Source organism: Carcharhinus amblyrhynchos, chromosome 11 (assembly GCF_965287045.1).
Source record: "Carcharhinus amblyrhynchos chromosome 11, sCarAmb.v2.hapA, whole genome shotgun sequence".
Lineage (NCBI taxonomy): Eukaryota > Metazoa > Chordata > Chondrichthyes > Carcharhiniformes > Carcharhinidae > Carcharhinus > Carcharhinus amblyrhynchos.
The window spans coordinates 40,302,565-40,324,273 of NC_137334.1; the positions used below are offsets into that span (position 1 = coordinate 40,302,565).

The 21,709-nt window shown below is 41.5% G+C and overlaps 1 protein-coding gene across 3 annotated transcripts in view; it reads left to right on the forward strand.

Moving 5' to 3' along the window:
• LOC145350053 (zinc finger protein 385B-like) overlaps nt 1–21,709 on the forward strand; it is a 121,178-nt gene that overhangs the window by 29,796 nt on the left and 69,673 nt on the right. For all 3 annotated transcript variants that reach the window (XM_080198897.1, XM_080198898.1, XM_080198899.1), the window contains one exon: nt 12,013–12,123. In XM_080198897.1, coding sequence (XP_080055023.1) covers nt 12,013–12,123 — 111 coding nt within the window. The remainder of the gene's footprint in view (nt 1–12,012; nt 12,124–21,709) is intronic.

Sequence of the window (21,709 nt, forward strand, 5' to 3'; positions counted from 1 at the left end):
TTGTTTGATAGAGCAGACGCAGCACGGTTTCATTAATGGGAAGTCGTGTCTGACGAATTTATTGGAGTTCTATGAGGATGTGTCTGGGGCGGTGGATAGAGGAGAGCCGGTGGATGTGGTGTTTCTCGATTTTCAGAAGACGTTTGATAAGGTGCCGCACAAAAGGTTGTTACAGAAGATTAGGGGGCATGGAGTTGGGGGTAAGGTGTTAGCGTGGATAGGGGATTGGCTGTCAAATAGGAGGCAGAGAGTGGGTGTCAATGGGTGCTATTCGGATTGGCGGTTGGTGACTAGTGGAGTGCCACAGGGGTCGGTGCTGGGGCCTCAGTTATTTACCATTTATACAGATGATCTGGAGGAGGGAACCGAGTGTATGGTGTCGAAATTTGCTGATGACACCAAGATTAGTGGAACGGCAAATTGTGCAGAGGGTGTGGAGAGTCTGCAGAGGGATCTAGATAGGCTGGGCGAATGGGCCAGGAACTGGCAAATGGAATTTAATGTTGGCAAATGTGAGGTTGTCCACTTTGGTCGAAATAATGGTAGGAAGGACTATTACTTACATGGCGAAAAACTGCAGCATGCGATGGTGCAGAGGGACCTCGGGGTCCTTGTGCATGAGTCGCAAAAGCCCAGCCTGCAGGTGCAGCAGGTGGTCAGGAAGGCAAATGGGATGCTGGCCTTCATAGCGAGGGGGATTGAATATAAAAGTAGGGAGGTCTTGCTGCAGCTGTATAGGGCACTGGTGAGGCTGCAGCTGGAGTACTGTGTGCAGTTTTGGTCGCCGCACTTACGCAAGGATATTTTGGCCTTGGAGGGAGTGCAGAGGAGGTTTACTAGGCTGATACCGGAGTTGAGGGGGTTGAACTATGAGGAGAGGCTGAATAAACTAGGCTTGTACTCGTTAGAGTTTAGAAGAATGAGGGGAGATCTCATTGAGACATATAAGATGATGAATGGGATGGATAGGATAGAGGTGGAGAGGCTCTTCCCACTCAGAAAGGACAGTAGGACTAGAGGGTACAGCTTCAAGATAAAAGGGGGGCGGTTTAGAACAGAGTTGAGGAGGAACTTCTTCACTCAAAGGGTGGTGAATCTCTGGAATTCTCTGCCCGTTGAAGTGGTGGAGGCTGCCTCGCTAAATGTTTTTAAGACGTGGGTTGATAGGTTTTTGATAGGCAAGGGGATTAAGGGTTATGGGGAGAGGGCGGGGATATGGAACTGAGACACGACAGATCAGCCATGATCTTATGGAATGGCGGGGCAGGCTCGAGGGGCTAGATGGCCTACTCCTGCTCCTATTTCTTATGTTCTTATGTTCTTAAGTCTGTATAACACTCCCACAAGTGACTTCCTGTACTTATCATTTTCATCTCTACCCAAACTGCTTCCAGTTTCCTTAACATAGATCATCCCCCTCTATTTATGCTAATATCATTCTTAATTAAGAGGACCCCCACCCCTCTACCTCTACCTGATTTCCTGTCCTTCCTAAATGTCATGTACCCTCAAATGTTCAGATCAAACTCTCAGTCCTCCTTTGGCCATGACCCTGTAATGATTATCAGATTGTACTTATTTATTTCTACTAATGCTTTAGTTTCTCTGATTGTTCCAAATGTTATGTGCACTGGGATACAGAGCTTTCAGTTTTGTCTTTTATTATTTTTGTAACTCTTGCATTACCTGCTGATTTACTCTTCAATTTGTACTTTCTCTCCCTCCCTGTCATGGTGTGTTTAGCTAAAGGCCCCACAAAGCGTAGGTCAGCTATTGGAAGAGGACATCACAGGCCAGTGTTTACTTGTGGTGGAAGGAGTGAATGTTTGTGGAAGGGGTAGCAATCAAACGAGCTGTTTTGTCCTGTATGGTGTCAAGATTTTTGAGTGTTGTTGGAGCTGTGTTCTCCAGGCAAGTGGAAAGTATTGCATTTCACTCCTGACATGTTCCTTGTAGACGGTGGACAGGCACTGTGGAGTCAGGAGGCAAGTTCTCACTGTGGGATTTCTAGCCTTTGATCTGCTCTTGTAGTCACAGTATTTCATTGGATAGTCCAGTTCAATTTCTGGTCAATGGTAATGTCCAAGATGTTGACAGCGGGGGATTCAAGAATGGTAATGCTGTTGAATAATTTGGTATGAAACAAATTTGATCTGCTTATTCATTTAACTGAACTTTCTGCAGTGAGGATGATCATCCTGCTTTTGTTTTTATTTTATTTATCAGCCACTACCAGTTATTTTTAAAAAAGTGAGTGCTTGTCATAAATTACCTTAATGGTGGTAGAAGAGACTATCAGAACTATGTTGAAGAAACTACTGACCCATCTCACATGTTCTCCAGTTTAAATTGCTGACTGAGAAAGCTAAATGTTGGCCCCAACTCAGCTTTCACAGGGATATATTTGAAGACCTAGCCTTCAGATGATAGGCCAGGGCAGCTGTAATCAGGATAGTTAAGCATTATAATCCAGCCACCAGCTACCAAATAACTGGACATTTAGCCAATTATTTGCACTGATGATTATCACAGAGTGACTTCCAAATTGCCAAAACATTGCTGGGCAAGCATTAACACATCAAAATCTGTTCATTACTACCTAAGAAGGAAAGTATTATAACTAGTTGGTGAAATGGATTAATAATGCTGGAAAACCTGTTATTTTTCTGCCTGAAATTAAAAACTCTGCCATTGTAAACACAAGGGAACAAACAAACAACAAAATGTGACCCATCTACAAATATTTGCACCATTCTCAAATATTCTCTATTTAATTATCACACCACAAGAAATTGCCTGATCTTGTAGTTGCCTGCCCTGTTTCTACAGCTTTCCAGGCAGGGTTAACTGAAATATAATCTGATAGAGCTGACCTTGTCTTCAAGATGAAGTGAATTGCCACAGCACTCAATTAGTTACCAGACGTTACTGTCTAATACAAGAAGAGTCAATATTATGGTGAGCATCACACAAAACTAATCAATACTCTTTGACAAACAAAATGACATGCAAATAATAGAGAAAACAAAGTGAATGTAAGCCTACAAATAGGAACAGTGATCAGGACAATAAATTCTAATACATATTAGAAATTAAATATACACAGGATGTATTTTCAAGGCTCATTGCCACTTACATGAAATATGTCAGTGAAGGTGAGATGATCAGGTAGGAATCCCTTTGAAATTCTTACCCAATTCAGGTAACACGCATACTTTTAGAACTGACTAAAATGCTCTTGCATGAAATGTGGGAGAGCTTCATTTCAATACCAAAGGCTATTAATTCATATTAATTATTAATTAATAATTAATTAATTATTCAATTAACATGATGCTGTTTGGAATGCAAATAATACTCTTGATTTTCCTTACCCATCTACAGCTGGTAAAAATCAAAGCAATGAAACTCTAAAATTTTGTAGCATCACTTTTTAATTTTTTTTATGTCATGTGCTTTTTTGCAATTTTTAATTTTGTTCTTCAGAGCATGAAGGGAACTTTTTTGGGAAAAAAAGGTTAGATATCTGCAACTTTGAACAACTAACAACAATTGAAGCATTTTGTTAGACAGAAAGAATTTAAAGGGAGACATGCAAATGAAGCCTTGGAATACAAACTTTCATGGAAGCCCTGGAAACAAAGAAACATCAAAATGCAAGATTAGTGATGATCACACGAAGTCAAATTAAAATTATAAGACAAAATGCTGGAAATATTCATCAAGACAGGCAGCATCTGTGGAGAGAAGCACAATTAAGGTTTCAGGGCATTAATCTTTCCTCACAACACACTTTCTCCCTCCCATCCTGTCAGCCTTCTCTCTCTCACTCCTCCTAACACTTTCTCCTCTCTCTGTCCATGTCTCCAAGGAGGAATGAACATTGGCAGCAAGAAAGTACAGTTGGAATTGAGCAGGATAGCTGAAGTGACTTCCAAAAACTTGGCAGTCACCTTTTTCAGCACTTTCTGGGAGAAGTGCCATGAACAGCAGCTTCTCACCTGGGTGTGATAATAGTTGTTCACTTTCACTGAGGAAATTCTTCCCAGCCCATCAGTTTCACTGGAGAAGTATTCCCTGCTGTGCATTTGTGTCAGTGACCTGAACAAGATTCTGACACTTCACAAAATATGATTGCTGGTTGTTCAAGTCAGAATCCTTGGTTAAGACAGAACATCATGACCTGTTTGACTCTTTAAGTACCTTACTGACAAATGCACTTTTAAACTCACTTGGGCAAAAACCAAATGAATGATGTCATGTCCTCACCTGGCGATACTTTTGGAGGACCCCACCCCACTGCTCCCAAACTCACCCACCTCCCCTGTCTGGGAAAATTCACCGCCATCCCACCTCCTTTCTTACCGAAGGGAAGCAAAAGCCTGATAGAACACAAGAATTAGGAGGAGGAATAGTCATTTGACCAATTGAGCCATCTCCACTATTCTGTAAGTTCATGACTAATCTGGTTATGGCCTCAGCTCCACTTTCCTGTCTACTGCCCATAACTCCTGACTTCCTTAATATTCAAAAATCTATCAATCTCAGCCTTGAACATACTCAATAACCCAGCATCCACCAATACCTGGTGAAGTGAATTCCACAGATTAATGGACCCTTAGAGAAAACAGTTCTCCTTATCTCAATCTTAAATGGGAGACCCCTAATTTTTAATCTGTGCCTCCTAGTTCTGGACTTCCCCATGAGAGGAAACACCCTCTCAACATCCATCCTGTCAGGACCCCTCAATTTTATATGTTTCAATAAGATCACTTCCTTTTCTTTTGAACTCTAATGGGTACAGTCCCAACCTCCTTAATATTTCCTCATAAGACAACTCCTTCATCCCAGAAATCAGTTGAGTGAACCTCATCTGAATTTATTCCATTGCAATTACAGGGCATATCTCCAATAAAGTAAGCCAAATTTACTCGAGGTGTGTTCCTCCAACCCCCGCTTAACCTATCTAAATCCCTTTAAAGACTCCTTATGTCCTCTTCACAACTTGCTTTCCTACCTATCTTTGTGCCATCCAATAGCATATTTAGCTACCATACATTTGGTCACTTTATCCAAGTCATTGATGTGGATTACAAAACAGTTGAGGCCCCAGCACTGATTCATTCCTGTGGCACTCCATAAATAATAGCTTGCCAAACCAAAAATGACTCATCCCTACTCCACTTCCTGTTAACTAACCAACCCTCTGTCCTCATTCATGCAATACCTCCAACAACATGAGCTCTTATTTTGTACCTTCAGTGTGGCACCTTGTTGAGTGACTTTTGGAAATCCAAGTACACCACAGCTACAGATTCACCTTTATCTACATTGTTTGTTATTTCCTCAACAAACTCCAATATATTAGTCAAACATAATTCTCCTTTCACAAAACCATGTTGAGTCTGCTTGGTTGTATTATGAATTTCTAAATATTCTGCCATTCCCTGCTTAAGAATGGATTCTAGCATTTGCCCTGTGGCCGACATTAGGCTGACTGCCCTGTAGTGAATTTTGGAAGATCATAAGCAATGTGTCTCCTATCTCCTCTTTTTACGACCCTAAGATGAAAGCCAATAGGCTTTCAAGGCACTTCAACCTTTCGTTGTAATAGTTTCCTCAGTACCTTTTCCCTAGTGATTGTTTTAAGTACCTCCCTCCTCTTTACCTCTTGATTTCCAATGTATTCCTGATATGTTTTTATGCCTTCCACAAGGAAAATAGATGCAAAGTACATGTTTACCACCTGCCATTGTCTTGATCCCCATTATTAATTCCCCAGTCCCACTCTCTAAGGGACCAATGATCAGTTGAATTCTCTTTTCCTTTTAAGTATCTGCAAGAAACTATTATTATCTGTTTATATATTTCTATTTAGCTCTTGCTCACACTCCTATTTCCCCCTCCTTATGTTTTTTCTTTGTTTTTTGCTGATTTCTAGAATCTGTCCAATCTTCTGACCTACCACGAACCTTTGCAGTATTATACACATTCTCTCAATTTGATACTATCTTTAACTTATTACATATTAGCCGGTCTAAGATAGCCTGCTCCCTAGTCAGCACTGGAACATACTGCTTTAAGAAAATGTCCCGAAAACACCACAAACTCGTGTGAAGGCTACCTTTATCAATCTTATTTGTCCCATATGATTCTTCCAATCTATATGAAGATTAAAATTACCCATGATTATTGCAGTACCTTTTTTACAACTCCCATTATTCCTTCCAGTCTAATCTGTCTAAAGGTGTAGCTAGCGCTAGGGTGCCTTTCAACAACTCCCACAAGTGAGTTTGTTATTTCTTACCTTAACCTAAACTGATTTTACATCTTGATGCTGTGAACTAAGGTTATCTCTCATTACTATACTAATATCAACCTTGATTAATAGTGCTTCCCCAGCATCTTTTTCTAGTTCCTTGTCCTCCTAAGATGTATTTGTAAGATTCTAAGGGATGGCTCGGAGGCATTGTGGTTAGCACTGCTTCACTGCTCCAGGGACCCGAGTTCAATTCCCGGCTTGGGTCTGTGTGGAGTTTGCATGTTCTACCCATGTCTGCGTGGGTTTCCTCTGGCTGCTCTGATTTCCTCCCACAGTCCAAAGATGTGCAGGTTAGGTTTATTGGCCATGTTAAATTGCCCCTTAGGGTCCTGGGAAGTGTGGGCTAGTGGGATTAGCAGAGTAAATATGTGGGGTTACAGGGATAGGGCCTCGGTGGGATTGTTGTCAGTGCAGACTTGATGGGTCAAATGGCCTCATTCTGCACTGTAAGATTTTATGATTCTATGTTAAGTAACCTTGAATATTTAGGACCCAATCTTGAACACTTTACAACCACGGCCAGAATTTTACCAGCATGCCCACCCCAGAATTAGAGCAGGTGAGGCTCCAGTTGGCCTCGGGCAGGATCTTAGGATCATTGGGCAGACAAGGCAGTAAAATTCTGACCATGTCTCTGAAATGGCTATCAGATCATTTGTATTTCTATTGTGATATCAATTAACTTGTTTTATTACAAATACAATGTGCATTCTGCAACAAGGTCTTTGATTCTGAATTCTTGCAAACTCTGCTTTTACACTTTGGCCCTCCTGTCACCCTACCTTGTTATAATTAGCTATGTCACTGCTCTGCTCGATCATCTTGCCCTTCCTCTCTCTTATTTCTCCTTGACCAATTCACTTTTGGCTCAGTTATTATCTCTGTGATTCTGTTTTTCAATTTAACTGTTCATAATTCCTAAGTAGAGCTTCTTTCATAGATCTCACTATGTCACTGGTATCTACATGGACCATGACAAACTGGATCCTCCTCCTTCTCCAACTGCATGTTCCCCCTCCAACCCCAAGCAGATGTCTAAAATTCTAGCACCAGAGAAACAATACAGCTCTGATGAAGGGTCATCCAGACCCTAAACTTTGGCTCTATTCTCTCTCCACAGATGTTGTCAGACCTACTGAGTTTCTTCTAGTTTTGTTTCAGATTCCAACATCCGCAGTATTTTGCTGTTAAACAATACAACCTGTTATGTTAGACAATACAACTATATAGACTTGTGCTCTTGGCTTCAGAGGATTGTGTCTTTCCTCCTGACTAACTGTTCCCTACTAGAATTACATTTTTTATTTATTCCCCTACTTGAACAGCCATAGGGCCATGGTCGGTTCGCTCATCCACCTTACAACTGCTTCTCTCATCCATACAGATTCTAGGGACGTCAAAGCTGTTGGACAGTTGCAAAGGCTGAGGCTCGTCTACTTCTGACTCCTTGATCCCCTTATAGCTTTGCTTGTAGTCACACTCTCCTGTCCCAGAATACAGACTAGATGTGATAGCCCTCGCCTAAGTGGTGTGACTGCCCTCGAGAACAAAGTGTCTAGGTAACTAACTCACTCCCTGATGCATCAAGCCTGGCCTTTGGCTCATTAATGTTGAAACAGAGTTCCTTGAACCACATATGATGTTGCCATGAATTGCACTGGTATCCATCAGATCCCACATACTGTATCTGCAACACATCATCTGTCCTGCCATTCTAATCATGTTTTACCTAACAAATTAATTATTTTCTTAACTAAGTTTGAATGAATGTCATAGCAAACTTGTGCTTATATTTTGATATCATTTAGAATATTCAAACCCACAGATTCACTTCTGCTAGCTCTTCAAATTCTCACTGCTGTTTCTTGGTTACCCTCTATTTCTGGAAAGCAATTTGTAGCTTCTGCAAATACTGGAGGCCTAAAATGTTGAAAAAACTAACATCTTTTTGCTCCTTTGCACTTCCATTCCCACATGAATCAAATTCCCAAATATTCACTTGGTCTATCTCTCATGCTCTGTGCGCCCCCTTACTCCATGCAGTTTGCAAAACGGTCAGCTTGTATAGAGCTTCTGATGATTCATTATCTAGCTTAGCTTCCTCCTACAGTAATTAACACCTATTGAAGACAACTACTTTCAGCTGTTTGACGGATAACTGCTGCTGCTGCCAGGCAGTTTCAAGTATAACTCGGCTATTTACCTAACTTGAAGTTTGAAAGTTTTTTATGTCAGAGCATGACTCTTAATCTAACTTTATATTAAAATGTTATATTTTATATTTATATATAATCTAACTTTATATTGAAAAGGGCAGCACGGTAGCACAGTGGTTAGCAATGCTGCTTCACAGCTCCAAGGTCCTGGGTTCGATTCCCGGCTCGGGTCACTGTCTGTGTGGAGTTTGCACATGCTCCTCATGTCTGCGTGAGTTTCCTCCAGGTGCTCTGGTTTCCTCCCACAGTTCAAAGATGTGTGTGTTAGGTTGATTGGCCATGCTAAGAAATTGCCCCTTAGTGTCCAGGGATGCGTAGGTTAGAGGGATTAGTGGGTATAATGTGTCAGGATATGGGGGTAGGGCCTGGGTGGGATTGTGTTCGGTGCAGACTCGATGGGCAGAAGGGCCTCTTTCTGTACTGTAGGGTTCTATGGTCAAATTTGAGAAAACCTAACTGAATTTACCAGAATTCCCAACCTCACTCTTGGTCTACATCCCACTCTGGTGTAGCCTCCTCTCTGTGCATCCTTTGATATATGATTCACCACATGTTACACGTCCCCAGGTAGAAAGGATTCTGACAAATAGGTAGCCCTCTGGGCATAAGATACTATCATATCTCCTATCCTACTTTCTTCACCTGTGCACTCTGGTACTACCATCTCAAGTTCACTGTCACAGTTTATGCAATGTGTAAAGCCGTGCTGGTGCTTCCAAACAATGGTGAGATAGTCACAAAGTGTATGAGGTATTGTCTTGTTCTGCACCACTATTGATTATGACAAGCTAATCTTTCAAGCCGATTCTACATCCTGGAATGTGATACCAACTCACACCTTGAAACGGAGCTTTCATTGCATTATGGTGTTGTGGTAATGTGAATGTCTACATGAGTGAGGAAGAAAGGGAATAAGAAATGAGAGCAAGGTCAGTACTCACCCTTAGTTTGTAAGAGGCCTACAGGCTCATCTTCCCTTACTCCTACAGCCTATAACATGTGGTAGTAAGTGATCATGCATCATATACCTATGATGACTTGGAATGATTTGAAAAAATCTATTTTCTACTGACAATAGTCTCACAATAAATATGAGCATATGATCTGGGCCAGCACTTCAGTGCACACTTGTCGTAGTGCTACATTATTGGAAATACTGCATTTTAAATGAAAAGCCCCATTTGAAGGTTGAGATGGGCACAGAAGCTGGCAGGTCATTCTTCCAAGGAAGAGAAAAAAATTGTGACTTGGCCAATTTCATCTTTCAACCAACAATATCAAGGTCTAATTAACTGTTCATTTATCTCAATGCCATGTCCAAACTGACCACCACAATTTCTTGCAACAGTTGTATTTCAGTAAATAATTCAGTGGCTAGGAAGTGCTTTGGGATGCAATAGCAACATGTTTCACCAGATTTAAAGCATGGGGTTTGGATGTTGTGGTGCCCACACACACTTTTATTGATTTGTTCCTGGGATGTGGCCATCACTGGCTTGCCCATCACTAATTCCACTTGAGAAAGTGGTGGTGAGCCACCTTCTTCTTCTTGAACCATTGCAGTCCATGTGTTGCAGGAGGACCCACAGTGCCTGCTTCTACATTTGTTTTGCTGTCCACATGATTTTATTTGCGCTATACGGCCTTTGGACAGGCTGGAAATGTATTTCAGTGTTTCTGCAGCATTCAAAAAGACTGGAAAACATAAGTTCCCAGATGTGACCATTTACTTTTAATTAGCCACATCCCTTTAAATTCTGTCATCTAAGCATTTCCTTCTGAACCCTGGAAAACACCTGTAGGCTCAATCCTTACCCATGAGGGACATCCCTACATATTACAGCAGGGTCACTCCTTTCCAAATTAGGAGAGTGTGATACCTTCCAGGTTTCATACATTTATAACCACTCAGGAGCATTCTAATGGACAGCTTGTATTTTATTACTATCACCTTGTAGCTAGGATTCTGCTTAAGTATTTAGTACTGACTAAAGGATTATCAAAGGCTGTAGTATTTGCTGCTGGTTTATTTTATAAGCAAAGAACTTTATCAAAGAGTGGACAACTTTAGGTGTTTATTAACCTCACTGCTGTGGAGGGCTCACAAACTGCTAATTATTTCTAAATCTCTTGTTTCTTTCTCTGTTCTACACAAATTCTAGCTTCATTCAAAACCAAGAATTTAATGAAGTTAAATATAACTCAAAAAGCTCATTTCCCTTAACAGCTGATTTGAGAGTACAAAGTGTTATCTGGCTTTCACAAGGACGGAACTTGGTACCTTGTGAAATAATGTATTTTCTTTTTATTTTCTTCATTGATTCATTCATCCAGATATTTTCTTCATTGGATAATAGTGGACTTAACTTGTTAAATCTGCATTAGCAATTAATCTGTTTTTTCTGGGTTCTCAGTGTTGCCCTTGTATACGTTCTTTCCTTTCCTCCCCTGAGCAGTATTAGATGACGGATTCTGACATAGTTGAAGTTAATTAAATGTTAATGTTGCACCTTCTTGTAATCTAATCTTGGTCTGACTTTACCCATTCCTTGATTGTTTATGAAGAAACATTGCCTGTTCCATGGCAATTGCTCCTCACTCAGTCTCAAGAGACTCAATACTCTGCTGTGTTTGTATGAATTGTCCTTGTACCCTCTTCATTGTTGTAATTGAGACTTGTGTGCACGGCCTCCACTAGATTGTGAAAAAAGCTGCACTGGCCTGAAGTTGATGCCTTAGATTATTACCCAGTTTGCACCAGAGAATCAGTATGTGCTCACTTTTTAGCTCGGCAGCACATTGCTTTTTTTTCCCCCATTATTCTCACAGACTACTACAGGTACTTAAACTACTCCTATTTGGCATTTCAATTCTACTTTTTCTTATGCAGCATGCTCTGTGTGTTCAATAATTAATTTCTGAGTGTAAAGGAGAAAAACAAGCATTCTCATGTGACAGTGCTGCTCATCAGTGGTGGCAGCAGTGGATTTTCCATGCTTCTGTGCACAGATTTTTTCTTGAATAACCTTGCCTCAAAGACACTGCATGCACAGTTTTATAATAGCGTATAACCAAAATTCCTACTGTGAACAAAGCGCTGACATTTCAGGCTACACTAGTGAGCAACTACTGTAGATAATGTTTGATGTGTCATAGTACTTATTTGCACAGTCAAATAGATCAATATTTAATTCTACTTTGATTGTATTTAACAGTCTCCTTTTATCCTAGAACAGGTGAGCTGCCAAATGCAGTTAAATGTATCTCTGCCTTCTTTACCTCCCTGCGTTATGTAAGGCTATCTCTAAAATGCAAAACCTAAACATATATTGCCTTTCATATGATTGCTGAATTTGAGGAGCGTAGTTGCCATGTACAGTAGTATTTGGACTTATTACAAGCATTCCTGTGATAGCTTTCTCTGCCAGCATTTATCCTCAATACTTAGAATTTTTTTAAACGTTATTTTTCCAGATGGATCCTGTGCAGAAAGCCGTCATTAACCACACTTTTGGAGTTTCGGTTCCTCCTAAGAAGAAGCAAATTATTTCATGCAATGTCTGTCAGCTGCGATTTAATTCAGAGGTAAGTACAATCTAGATTTAGCTTGAAATAATTATTTTTGTTTTGTTGTTATTTTTAAGTGCCACAGCCACAGTTCTATTGACATGTTTATGCAGAGTTTTTTCTAAGAATTACGTCTGACACGTACTGCATGTTGTGTTAATTTAACAAGTACTTTACTGATGGTTAGCATGCATTGTACATTTTACACTTTTGGATTAGCTACGTAGAAGGATGCAATGTGTAGCATATACCAGCTGTCACACTGATCCATGGTATTGATTACCTTGTATTGATTGCAGTACCTTGTGTAACTTACCCAGGTACTGGAGTTCTTCAAGGTGAGTGTTAATAATGCATTGAGCTTACATTATATCCCTTCGTAATAGGACACTGCAGCAATATGTTTGTGCAATTGAAAAGGTTTAAATGTCATCTTAAAGAATATGCCCTGCTTCTAAACCGATATTCTCAGAGTGCTATCAATAAGCAAATAGTAAGTTATACATTTACAGCTGATATTCATATGAATGTTCTGACCATCCTGAGAAATTACCTATAAGTATAATGCTGGTGCATTCTCGACAGTACATCTGGATTACCTTTAATATTTATAAATTATCATGAAATAATTTGTGCTTTGTTTAGGAAAGCAACAGTAATGATGCCAGAATTGTTGACTTAAAAACCTTAATTGTTTGAAACTACAATAGGAAACATGAAGCTACAAAGCATTCATTTAAAAAGAGGTATGCTATATGTCCTCAGCATGCCAATGGGATGACTATAAATAAATGTAGACCATTGGTGTCAAGTGTATTGAATCTAAGCAGCAGAATTCATTTCTGACTTAATGGGTACTGCTAGGAAGGCACAAGGGAATGTGTCATTATACAAAAAGGCTGTCATGCAGTGCAATCGTTAGATCCTCTTCTGTTTCGGATCTAAGCATGTCATTACTAGGGATGGTGAAAGGGAAGACAATTAGGTCATATTTTGTACAATATCTTGTTCAGCTAGTCCCATGGGTTGGTGAGATGATTACATATTTGGATAAAAATACAATGCATTTCACTGCAGAATGTTTTGTTTTAGGGAAACATGGAGTATTAAGTAGCTGTCATAGACTATCATCCTTAATCATCCTAATATGCTTTAATTTGTTTTTTGGCTTTTTTTACGATCAGTCTTGCAGTGCTTTAAGATACTGGGTGGAATTTTCCATTCTCCACACTGAGTGCTTGCTGAGGTGAGAAAACTGACATGCAGCTCACGGGCTGCACAGCAGAACCTTTTTCACCAGATAACCCAGCATTCTGTTTGGAAAAAACCTGGAGGCGTGGCCCACACGTCACCCGAATAGGGCCGGAAAAAGTTGGCAGCTTGGAATCTCAAGGTTGGGGCACCTTTTTTACAGGACATCACTGTCTCCAATAGAAAGCATAGGAATTTCCCCCTTCCCCCACACAGACTTCCCTACCACACATGTACATGGAGACCCCTCCACATGGGCACAGAGAACCTCCCCCACACATGTACATGGAGATCCCCAACTCAGACACGGAGATCCCCGCCACCATCCCCCCCCCCGGCAACATGGACATGGAGACCCCCCCCACGGACATGGAGAACCCCCCCACACGGACACGGAGACTCCCCACACGGACACGGAGACTCCCCACATGCACACGGACACCACCCACCTACATGCACATTGAGACTTCTCCCCACAAGCACAAGGAGACACCCCCCTACATGCACATGGGGACCACAGCCCACATGCACATGGAGACCCTGCCCACATGCACATGAAGACCCCCCCACACAGAAACCCTCCCAAACACCTGCACAAAGATTCCCCCATGCACAAATATGAAGACTCTCCACACGCACAGAGACCACCCCACATGCTAATGGAGAACCCCTACACGCATACCGAGATCCCTCCCCACACGCACACAGAGACATCCTACCCCCCTCCACATGCATATGGAGACCCTTCTCCACATGCACATGGAGGTCCCCCCAAACACACGAGGAAATCACTCCTTCCTCCACAACTGATTAGGGGGAGCCCCTCCCAATAGAGCTGCCCAAAATGGCCCTCCCTCCCCCTTGACACTACCACTGCCAGGAGGCAATGCCAAGGTACAGCTTGGCTATATTCCTCACCCTAAGATGTAATAGTTAGCGGTGCCCTCAGGTGTTCCCTTCCTCTGGGTCCCAGTGCTAAAAAATAGTTGTATACCTTGCCAATGTGATGCCAGCAAGACTCTCATTTTCTGAGTCTCATAATATTTTGCACCTATATCATCGTTTGTCTCATGTATTGAACTTCTGTAAATTGCTATTCATCCTGCACTATAGACATCAAGAGGCAATAATTCCTGTGGACTTAAAATAGTTCAAGAAGAACACAAAGGCATTCAATAAATCCTCACAAAAATGCTTCTAGATTTTAAAAATTGCTTTAGATAAAGAGAAACCTGAACATTAAATGTGATGGGAGTCAATGTGCAGATTTGGATGTTGAACAGGTTGGGCATCCTTTGCCACGTCAGTGGTTTTGCTGTAGTTGGGGTGAAGGCTTCTAGCACTGGCTTCAGTTCTTTTGCCACTGAAAGAAATGAGACTGAAGGAGTTTTCTACTGGAATTAGTGTTCGTTGCAGTGCCACTGCACCAAATGGCTATGAAGCATGGTATACATAATTTGTCAGAACCATTTTGTGATGGTTGCACCACAGATTATGAATAGCTGAAATCAGATTGGGACATCTAATCAGGCAGTGATTGGCTAACATAAAAAAACAACAAATGCTGGAAATACTCTGCCAGTCGGAAAATAGATCAGAACACTCTGATTAAAGGTCATTTTGACCTGAAATGTTCAGTGTTTTCCTCCACAGTTGCTGCCTGGCCTGCTAAGTATCTCCAGCACCTTTTTGTTTTTATCATAGATTTCCAGCACCCAGTGTTTTGCTTTTATGATCAAGAAACCACTCTTTTGAGATAAGGACCAATTTGAGCATTTTCATCCAGTACTGCCTTGTACTTTTTCACCTATAGAATGTAGAACATTACAGCGCAATACAGGCCCTTTGGCCCTCGATGGTTTCACAGATCTGTACAACAATCTAAAGCCCATCTAACCTACACTATTCCAATATCATCCATATGTTTATCCAGTGACCATTTAAATGTCTTTAATGTAGGTGAATCCACCACTGTTGCAGGCAGGGCATTCCACACTCTCACTACGCTCTGAGTAAAAAGCCTACCTCTGATACCTGTCCTATATCTATCACCCCTCAATTTAAAGCTATGTCCCCTCGTGCTAGCCATCTCCATTCGAGGAAAAAGGTTCACACTGTCCACCCTATCTAATCCTCTGATCATCTTATATGCCTCTATTAAGTCACCTCTTAACCTCTCTAATGAAAATAGCCTCAAGTCCCTCAGCCTTTCCTCATAAAACCTTCCCTCCATACCAGGCAACATCCTGGTAAATCTTCTCTGCACCCTTTCCAATGCTTCCACATCCTTCCTATAATGCAGCGACCAAGCTGTACGCAATACTCCCAAGTGCAGCTGCACCACAGTTTTGTACAGCTGCAACATAACCTCATGGCTCCTAAACTCAATCCCTCTACCAATAAAAGCTAACATACTGTACGCCTTCTTAACAACCCCATCAACCTGGGTGCCAACTTTCAGGGATCTATGCATATGGACACCGAGATCTCTCTGTTCAACCACACTACCAAATAACTTACACTAGCCCAGTACTCTGTATCCCTGTTACTCCTTCCGAAGTGAATCACTTCACTCTTTTCCGCATTAAACTCCATTTGCCACTTCTCACCCAGCTCTGTAGCTTATCTATGTCCCTCTGTAACTGCAACATCCTTCCGCACTGTCCACAACTCCACGACTTTAGTGTCATCCGCAAATCTACTAACCCATCCTGTTATGCCCTCATCCAGGTCATTTATAAAAATGACAAACAGCAGTGGCCCCAAAACAAATCCTTGCGGTACACCACTAGTAACTGAACTCCAGGATGAACATTTCCCATCAACCAGCACCCTCTGTCTTCTTGCAGTTAGCCAATTTCTGATCCAAACCGCTAAATCGCCCTCAATCCCATGCATCCATATCTTCTGCAGCAGCTTACCATGGCGAACCTTATCAAACGCTTTACGGAAATCCATGTACAGCACATCAACTGCTTTATCCTCATCCACCTCTTTGGTCATCTTCTCAAAGAACTCAATAAGGTTTGTGAGGCATGACCTATCCTTCACAAAACCGTGCTGACTATCACTAATCAAATTGTTCCTTTCTAGATGATTTATAAATCCTATCTCTTATAATCCTTTCCAAAACTTTGCCCACAACAGATGTAAGGCTGACTGGTCTATAATTACCAGGGTTGTCTCTACTCCCCTTCTTGAACAAGGGGACAACATTTGCTATCCTCCAGTCTTCTGGCACTATTCATGTAGATCAAAGGCAAAGGCTCTGCAATTTCCTCCCTAGCCTCCCCAGAGAATCCTAGGATAAAACCCATCCAGCCCAGGAAACTTATCTATTTTTATACTTTCCAGAATTGCTAACACCTCCTCCTCATGAACCTCAATCCTGTCTAGTCTATTAGCCTGTATCTCAGTATTCTCCTCGACTACATTGTCTTTTTCCTGTGTGAATACTGATGAAAAATATTCATTTAGCGCCTCTCCTATCTCTTCAGACTCCACGCACAACTTCCACTACTGTCCTTGACTGGCCCTAACCTTACCCTAGTCATTCTTTTATTCCTGACATATCTAAAGAAAGCTTTAGGGTTTTCCTTGATCCTACCTACCAAAGATTTCTCAGGTCCCCTCCTGACTCTTCTTAGCTCTCTCTTTAGATCCTTCCTGCCTAACTTGTAACTCTCAAGTGCCCTAACTGAGCCTTCACGTCTCATCTTGATATAAGTCTCCTTCTTCCTTTTCATAACCGATTCGACATTTTTAGTAAACCACGGTTCCCTCGCTCAATCACTTCCTCCCAGCCTGACAGGTACATATTTATGAAGGACACGCAGTAGCTATACTCTGCAAGGTACTTTCACCTAGGCTGCAAATTGCACATGTGCCCATCTACATTACACTAAACCCCTGACTCCTGGAGCTTGTTTAAAGTAGGGGATGGCATAGGGTGTTGACACTGGCTAAAGGGCAGAACCTCTGCTCTACCATTTTTACAGATTTACAAGGACTAATAGATCTTACATCTTAACATGTCACAATTAAACACACTTTCAATACAATACCTGCTAACTGGGCCTCAGTTAAGCAAGTTTCTGATATAAGAGCCACATTAAATGGCAAGGAGTGAAGGAAGAAAAGGATAGAAAATAACAAGTATCAGTGATACTACAGAAAATCTTTTGAAGTAGCACTGATCTCCCAAGCAACTAATTATAATTCTGTGTGGCACAACAGAGTACTAAATGTTTAGTGTGTCTATTAATGAAGCATAGCTCCTTGACAATACAAATACCAAGTATTGTGAATCCTTCTTTCTCTGCCGAAAAATTTGTGGCTCCAGCTGAGTCGTCTGAGGGTACACACATCACAATGTCTGGCAGATGTCATTCTTATTTTGAGGGACTGATGACAATAACAATAATTGAGTATAGTATCAACACATAAGGACAGAATATCACAGCTGATATAGCATCCTCAAGCTTTTTGCTGCATTAAAGTAGTGGCACATGAGGCCTTCTTGAGCTACGTTCCGAGTGCTAATCATTAAATTGCAAACAGTGAAGATCAATGAAACTGTATTCAACATTGCTGAAGCAGGTCTAACATCAGACAGTTAAAATGTGAAGAATCCAGACATCCTGCAACCCCATTTAATTTAGACATGGATAAAACTGTGTGTTAGACGTGCTATAATCAGCCCTACTTGAGGTCTTATAGATTTGCTTTGCTCAATCAATGGCAGCAAACTGAAATTCCAACCAAACCTACTTCCTGTGCATTTTCTCATCTTTCAGGTTTGGGATTGACTGAAATATTTCTGGAATGGCTACACATGCTGTTGCATGTACGCTAGACAGTTCAACCATCTTTTCCCAATCCACTTTTTTGTCCTCATTTTAAATACTCCCTCTGTTGGACAAGTATTTCCCTGAAACAGCAAATGCCTTGGTTATTGTTGTGGCAGGATTTGAACTTCAGTTTTATTTTTATTTGGGAGACCCACACATGCTACAGGATGACAATGACAATGATTGCACATAGTATAAAGCGATAGGCTACAATTCTCCAGCCTCCCATCAGCGGGTTTCTCAGCATCGAGAGGCAGCTCACTGTCTGCTAGCGGCAGGAACTTCTGGTCCTGCCATTGTCAATGGAATTTTCCATTGTAGTCACCCCACACTGCTTCGGAATGCTATGGTGGGGGGCCAGCAACACCAGAGCATCCGCCACTAGTGAACAGCTGGAGGATCCTGGCCAGAATGTCACAGCTGAAGTCTTATTTAAGCTTTATATATTTATTTTGTACTTTGAGTCTAAGTCTTTACACTAATGAAATCATCTCACTGAAAATTCCGTAAGATTTTACTTGCAAGAGTGTGAAAGTGACTTAATTAAATGATATCTTCCTTCTCTTCTTTGCATTGACATAGTGCCCACTTTAACAATAGGTAGAGGTATATGCCTCTGCAACTGTGAGAAATTTGTTAGCCTTTTTTAAAATACAGCACCTACATAAACAGAGCACACATGGTGGGTGCACAGCAGCTTGAGCATGTGCGGTTCTTTGCATAGAAAAGGTGGATGTAATATTTTCCCTCAATCTTGAATTGGTGAAGAAGCAGTGTTTCAACAGGTTGTCCGGAAATGACTTGCTGTAGATCCAAAGGAAGTAGGAAATATTCAGACAGCCACATCAGCAATAATCATATGTTATGGCTATGCAGAGCATTAGGTCAGACTCAATTTTTACTATTGAAAATAACAAGGCCTTCACTTTTGACTTCCACACTGCCTAAAGTATAGTTTAGGAGTCATGTCAGCACCTTTCCATTTCACCAACTTAGCAAGAAGTTGCTTCTGAAATAAGTGAGTTCACAAAACATTTGTTGACCTGAGTTAGCATCAATCAATTCATGTTCAGCTCACTTTCCTGTATGACACCTGCTTCTCCTTTGGCTGAAGGTACTGAAAAGACAGTTACATATAAATCGTATTCTACACATTGTCATCATCGGCTCTTCCTCAGTTCGAGGATGATATCTTCTCAGCGTCACGAGTTCTGCCATGGATCTTCAAGTGACTAAACAGTTCAATTCTTAACCTAAGGTCTTTGAGCACGTGAAGCAGGATGTCCAGTGAAATAGCAGAATCTGGAGTATAGGAGTTCTTTCCTTTGTTTTCTACTCTGCTGCCACTCTGCCTTATCAGAAGACGTTGTGATTCAAAGCGTGATGTGGCATGTTGGACAACTTGTCGTTATTTTGAACAATGCATGGCAAACTGCACCAAATAATTAATGTTGATGTTCTTGTCCTTCAGGTAAAGCTTCAGGGTGTCTTTGAAGCATTTTCTTTGTCTTTCCTGGAATATTGGCTATTTGAGAGTTAAGAAAACAAGATAAGGCAATGCTTTATTGCCACCACGACACAGTATCCAGTCCATCAAAATTTATATTGCAGGAGTTTTATCTGAATGTTTGTGAAGTTGGCTGTAAAGACAGTAGCATTTGTGTGACGATCCTCCCATTGAATCTGGGGGATGTGGTGGGAGATTGCCAGCAATATCTCTTGTGTATCATTGATACATAGTATCATGTTAATCTTATTCTACAGACAAGGCAGTTATCAGTATCATAGAACTTGATGGGCTTATTATGTGAACTACGTCAATTCATTTGTTAGTTGCAGAAAGCAAATTATTGCAGATGCTGGAAATCAGAAATAAAAATTCTACATAATGGTGGCACAGTGGTTAGCACCGCTGCCCTCAGCGCCAGGGTTCAATTCCGGGCTTGGGTCACAGTATGTGTGGAGTTTGCACGTTCTTCCTGTGTCTGTGTGGGTATCCTCCGGATGTTCCCACAGCCTGAAAGAGGTGTGGGTTAGATTGATTGGCCATGCTAAATTGCCCCTCAGTGTCAGGGGGATTAGCAGGGTAAATATGTGAGGTTACGGGGGTGCAGACTCAATGGGCCTGGGTGGGATTGTTGTTGGCGCAGGCTGGATGGGCCAAATGCCTCTTCATTCACCTGAGGGATTCTATGAATCTATGATTGTTGATACATTAATTCACCTAATCTACCTTGCCAACATCTGGTTTCTTAGAGAAAACGGAAGCTGTAGTTAAGTCCTGCAGTTGATGAAGTTAGTGGTAAGATCCATAAAATACACGGTAAAACGATCAGATGCTGTTCTTCAGCTTTGTGTTGAGATTCTTTTGGAACAGGGTAGGAGGCCAAAGCCAATGGGATGGAATTTTTCATTTTTGAAGCTAAGTTCTGGAGTTATGTAAGCACCTTTCCACAACACGTTTCCCACAAGGCAGGAAATCAATTCTGGCATGCATCTCTGCAACTCACATGGCAGGTCAGGGACTAATTCCTCTGCCCTGCGGTTACCTAACAGGGTTAAAAGTCCGGGTGCTATATTTAAATGCTACCTGAGCGCACACATGTTTCACCTTTAAAAATGGCTGTCAACCAGAAGCAGAAGGCTGCATCCTGCTTCCGTCACATAGCCCACCGGGCTTTGATAAGAGGAGTATGGCTGCATAAGGATGTCTTGAGGAAGCAAACCAGCTTCAGCCCTCTGGCCTGAGAGGCTATAGCAGATCAGATCAACACAGTTGATGCTGGAAATCTGAAATGCAATCCAGTGCAAGAAGAAAATGGATAATCTCATCCACTCCATAGGGTAAACCAACCTTTTGTAGCAGGTAGGTCATGCCTTACTAACCTTATTGAGTTTTTTGAGAAAGTGACCAAAGAGGTGGATGGGGGTAAGGCAGTTGACGTGGTATATATGGATTTTAGTAAGGCGTTTGATAAGGTTCACCATGGTAGGCTTCTGCAGAAAATGCAGATGTATGGGATTGAGGGTAATCTAGGAAATTGGATCAGGAATTGGCTAGCAGATAGGAGACAGAGGGTGGTGGTTGATGGTAAATATTCATCATGGAGTTCAGTTACAAGTGGTGTGCCTCAGGCATCTGTTTTGGGGCCACTGCTGTTTGTAATTTTTATTAATGATCTGGATGAGGGTATAGTTGGGTGGATTAGTAAATTTGCTGATGACACCAAAGTCGGAGGTGTGGTAGATTGTGAGGAAGGGTGTCATAGTTTGCAGGGAGACTTAGACAGGTGCAGAGCTGGGCCGAGAGGTGGCGGATGGAGTTTAATGCGGAGAAGTGTGAGGTAATTCACTTTGGTAGGAATAACAGATGTGTCGAGTATAGGGCTAACGGGAGGACTTTGAATAGTGTGGATGAACAGAGGGATCTAGGTGTATGTGTACATAGATCCCTGAAAGTTGGGAATCAAGTAGATAAGGTTGTTAAGAAGGCATACGGTGTC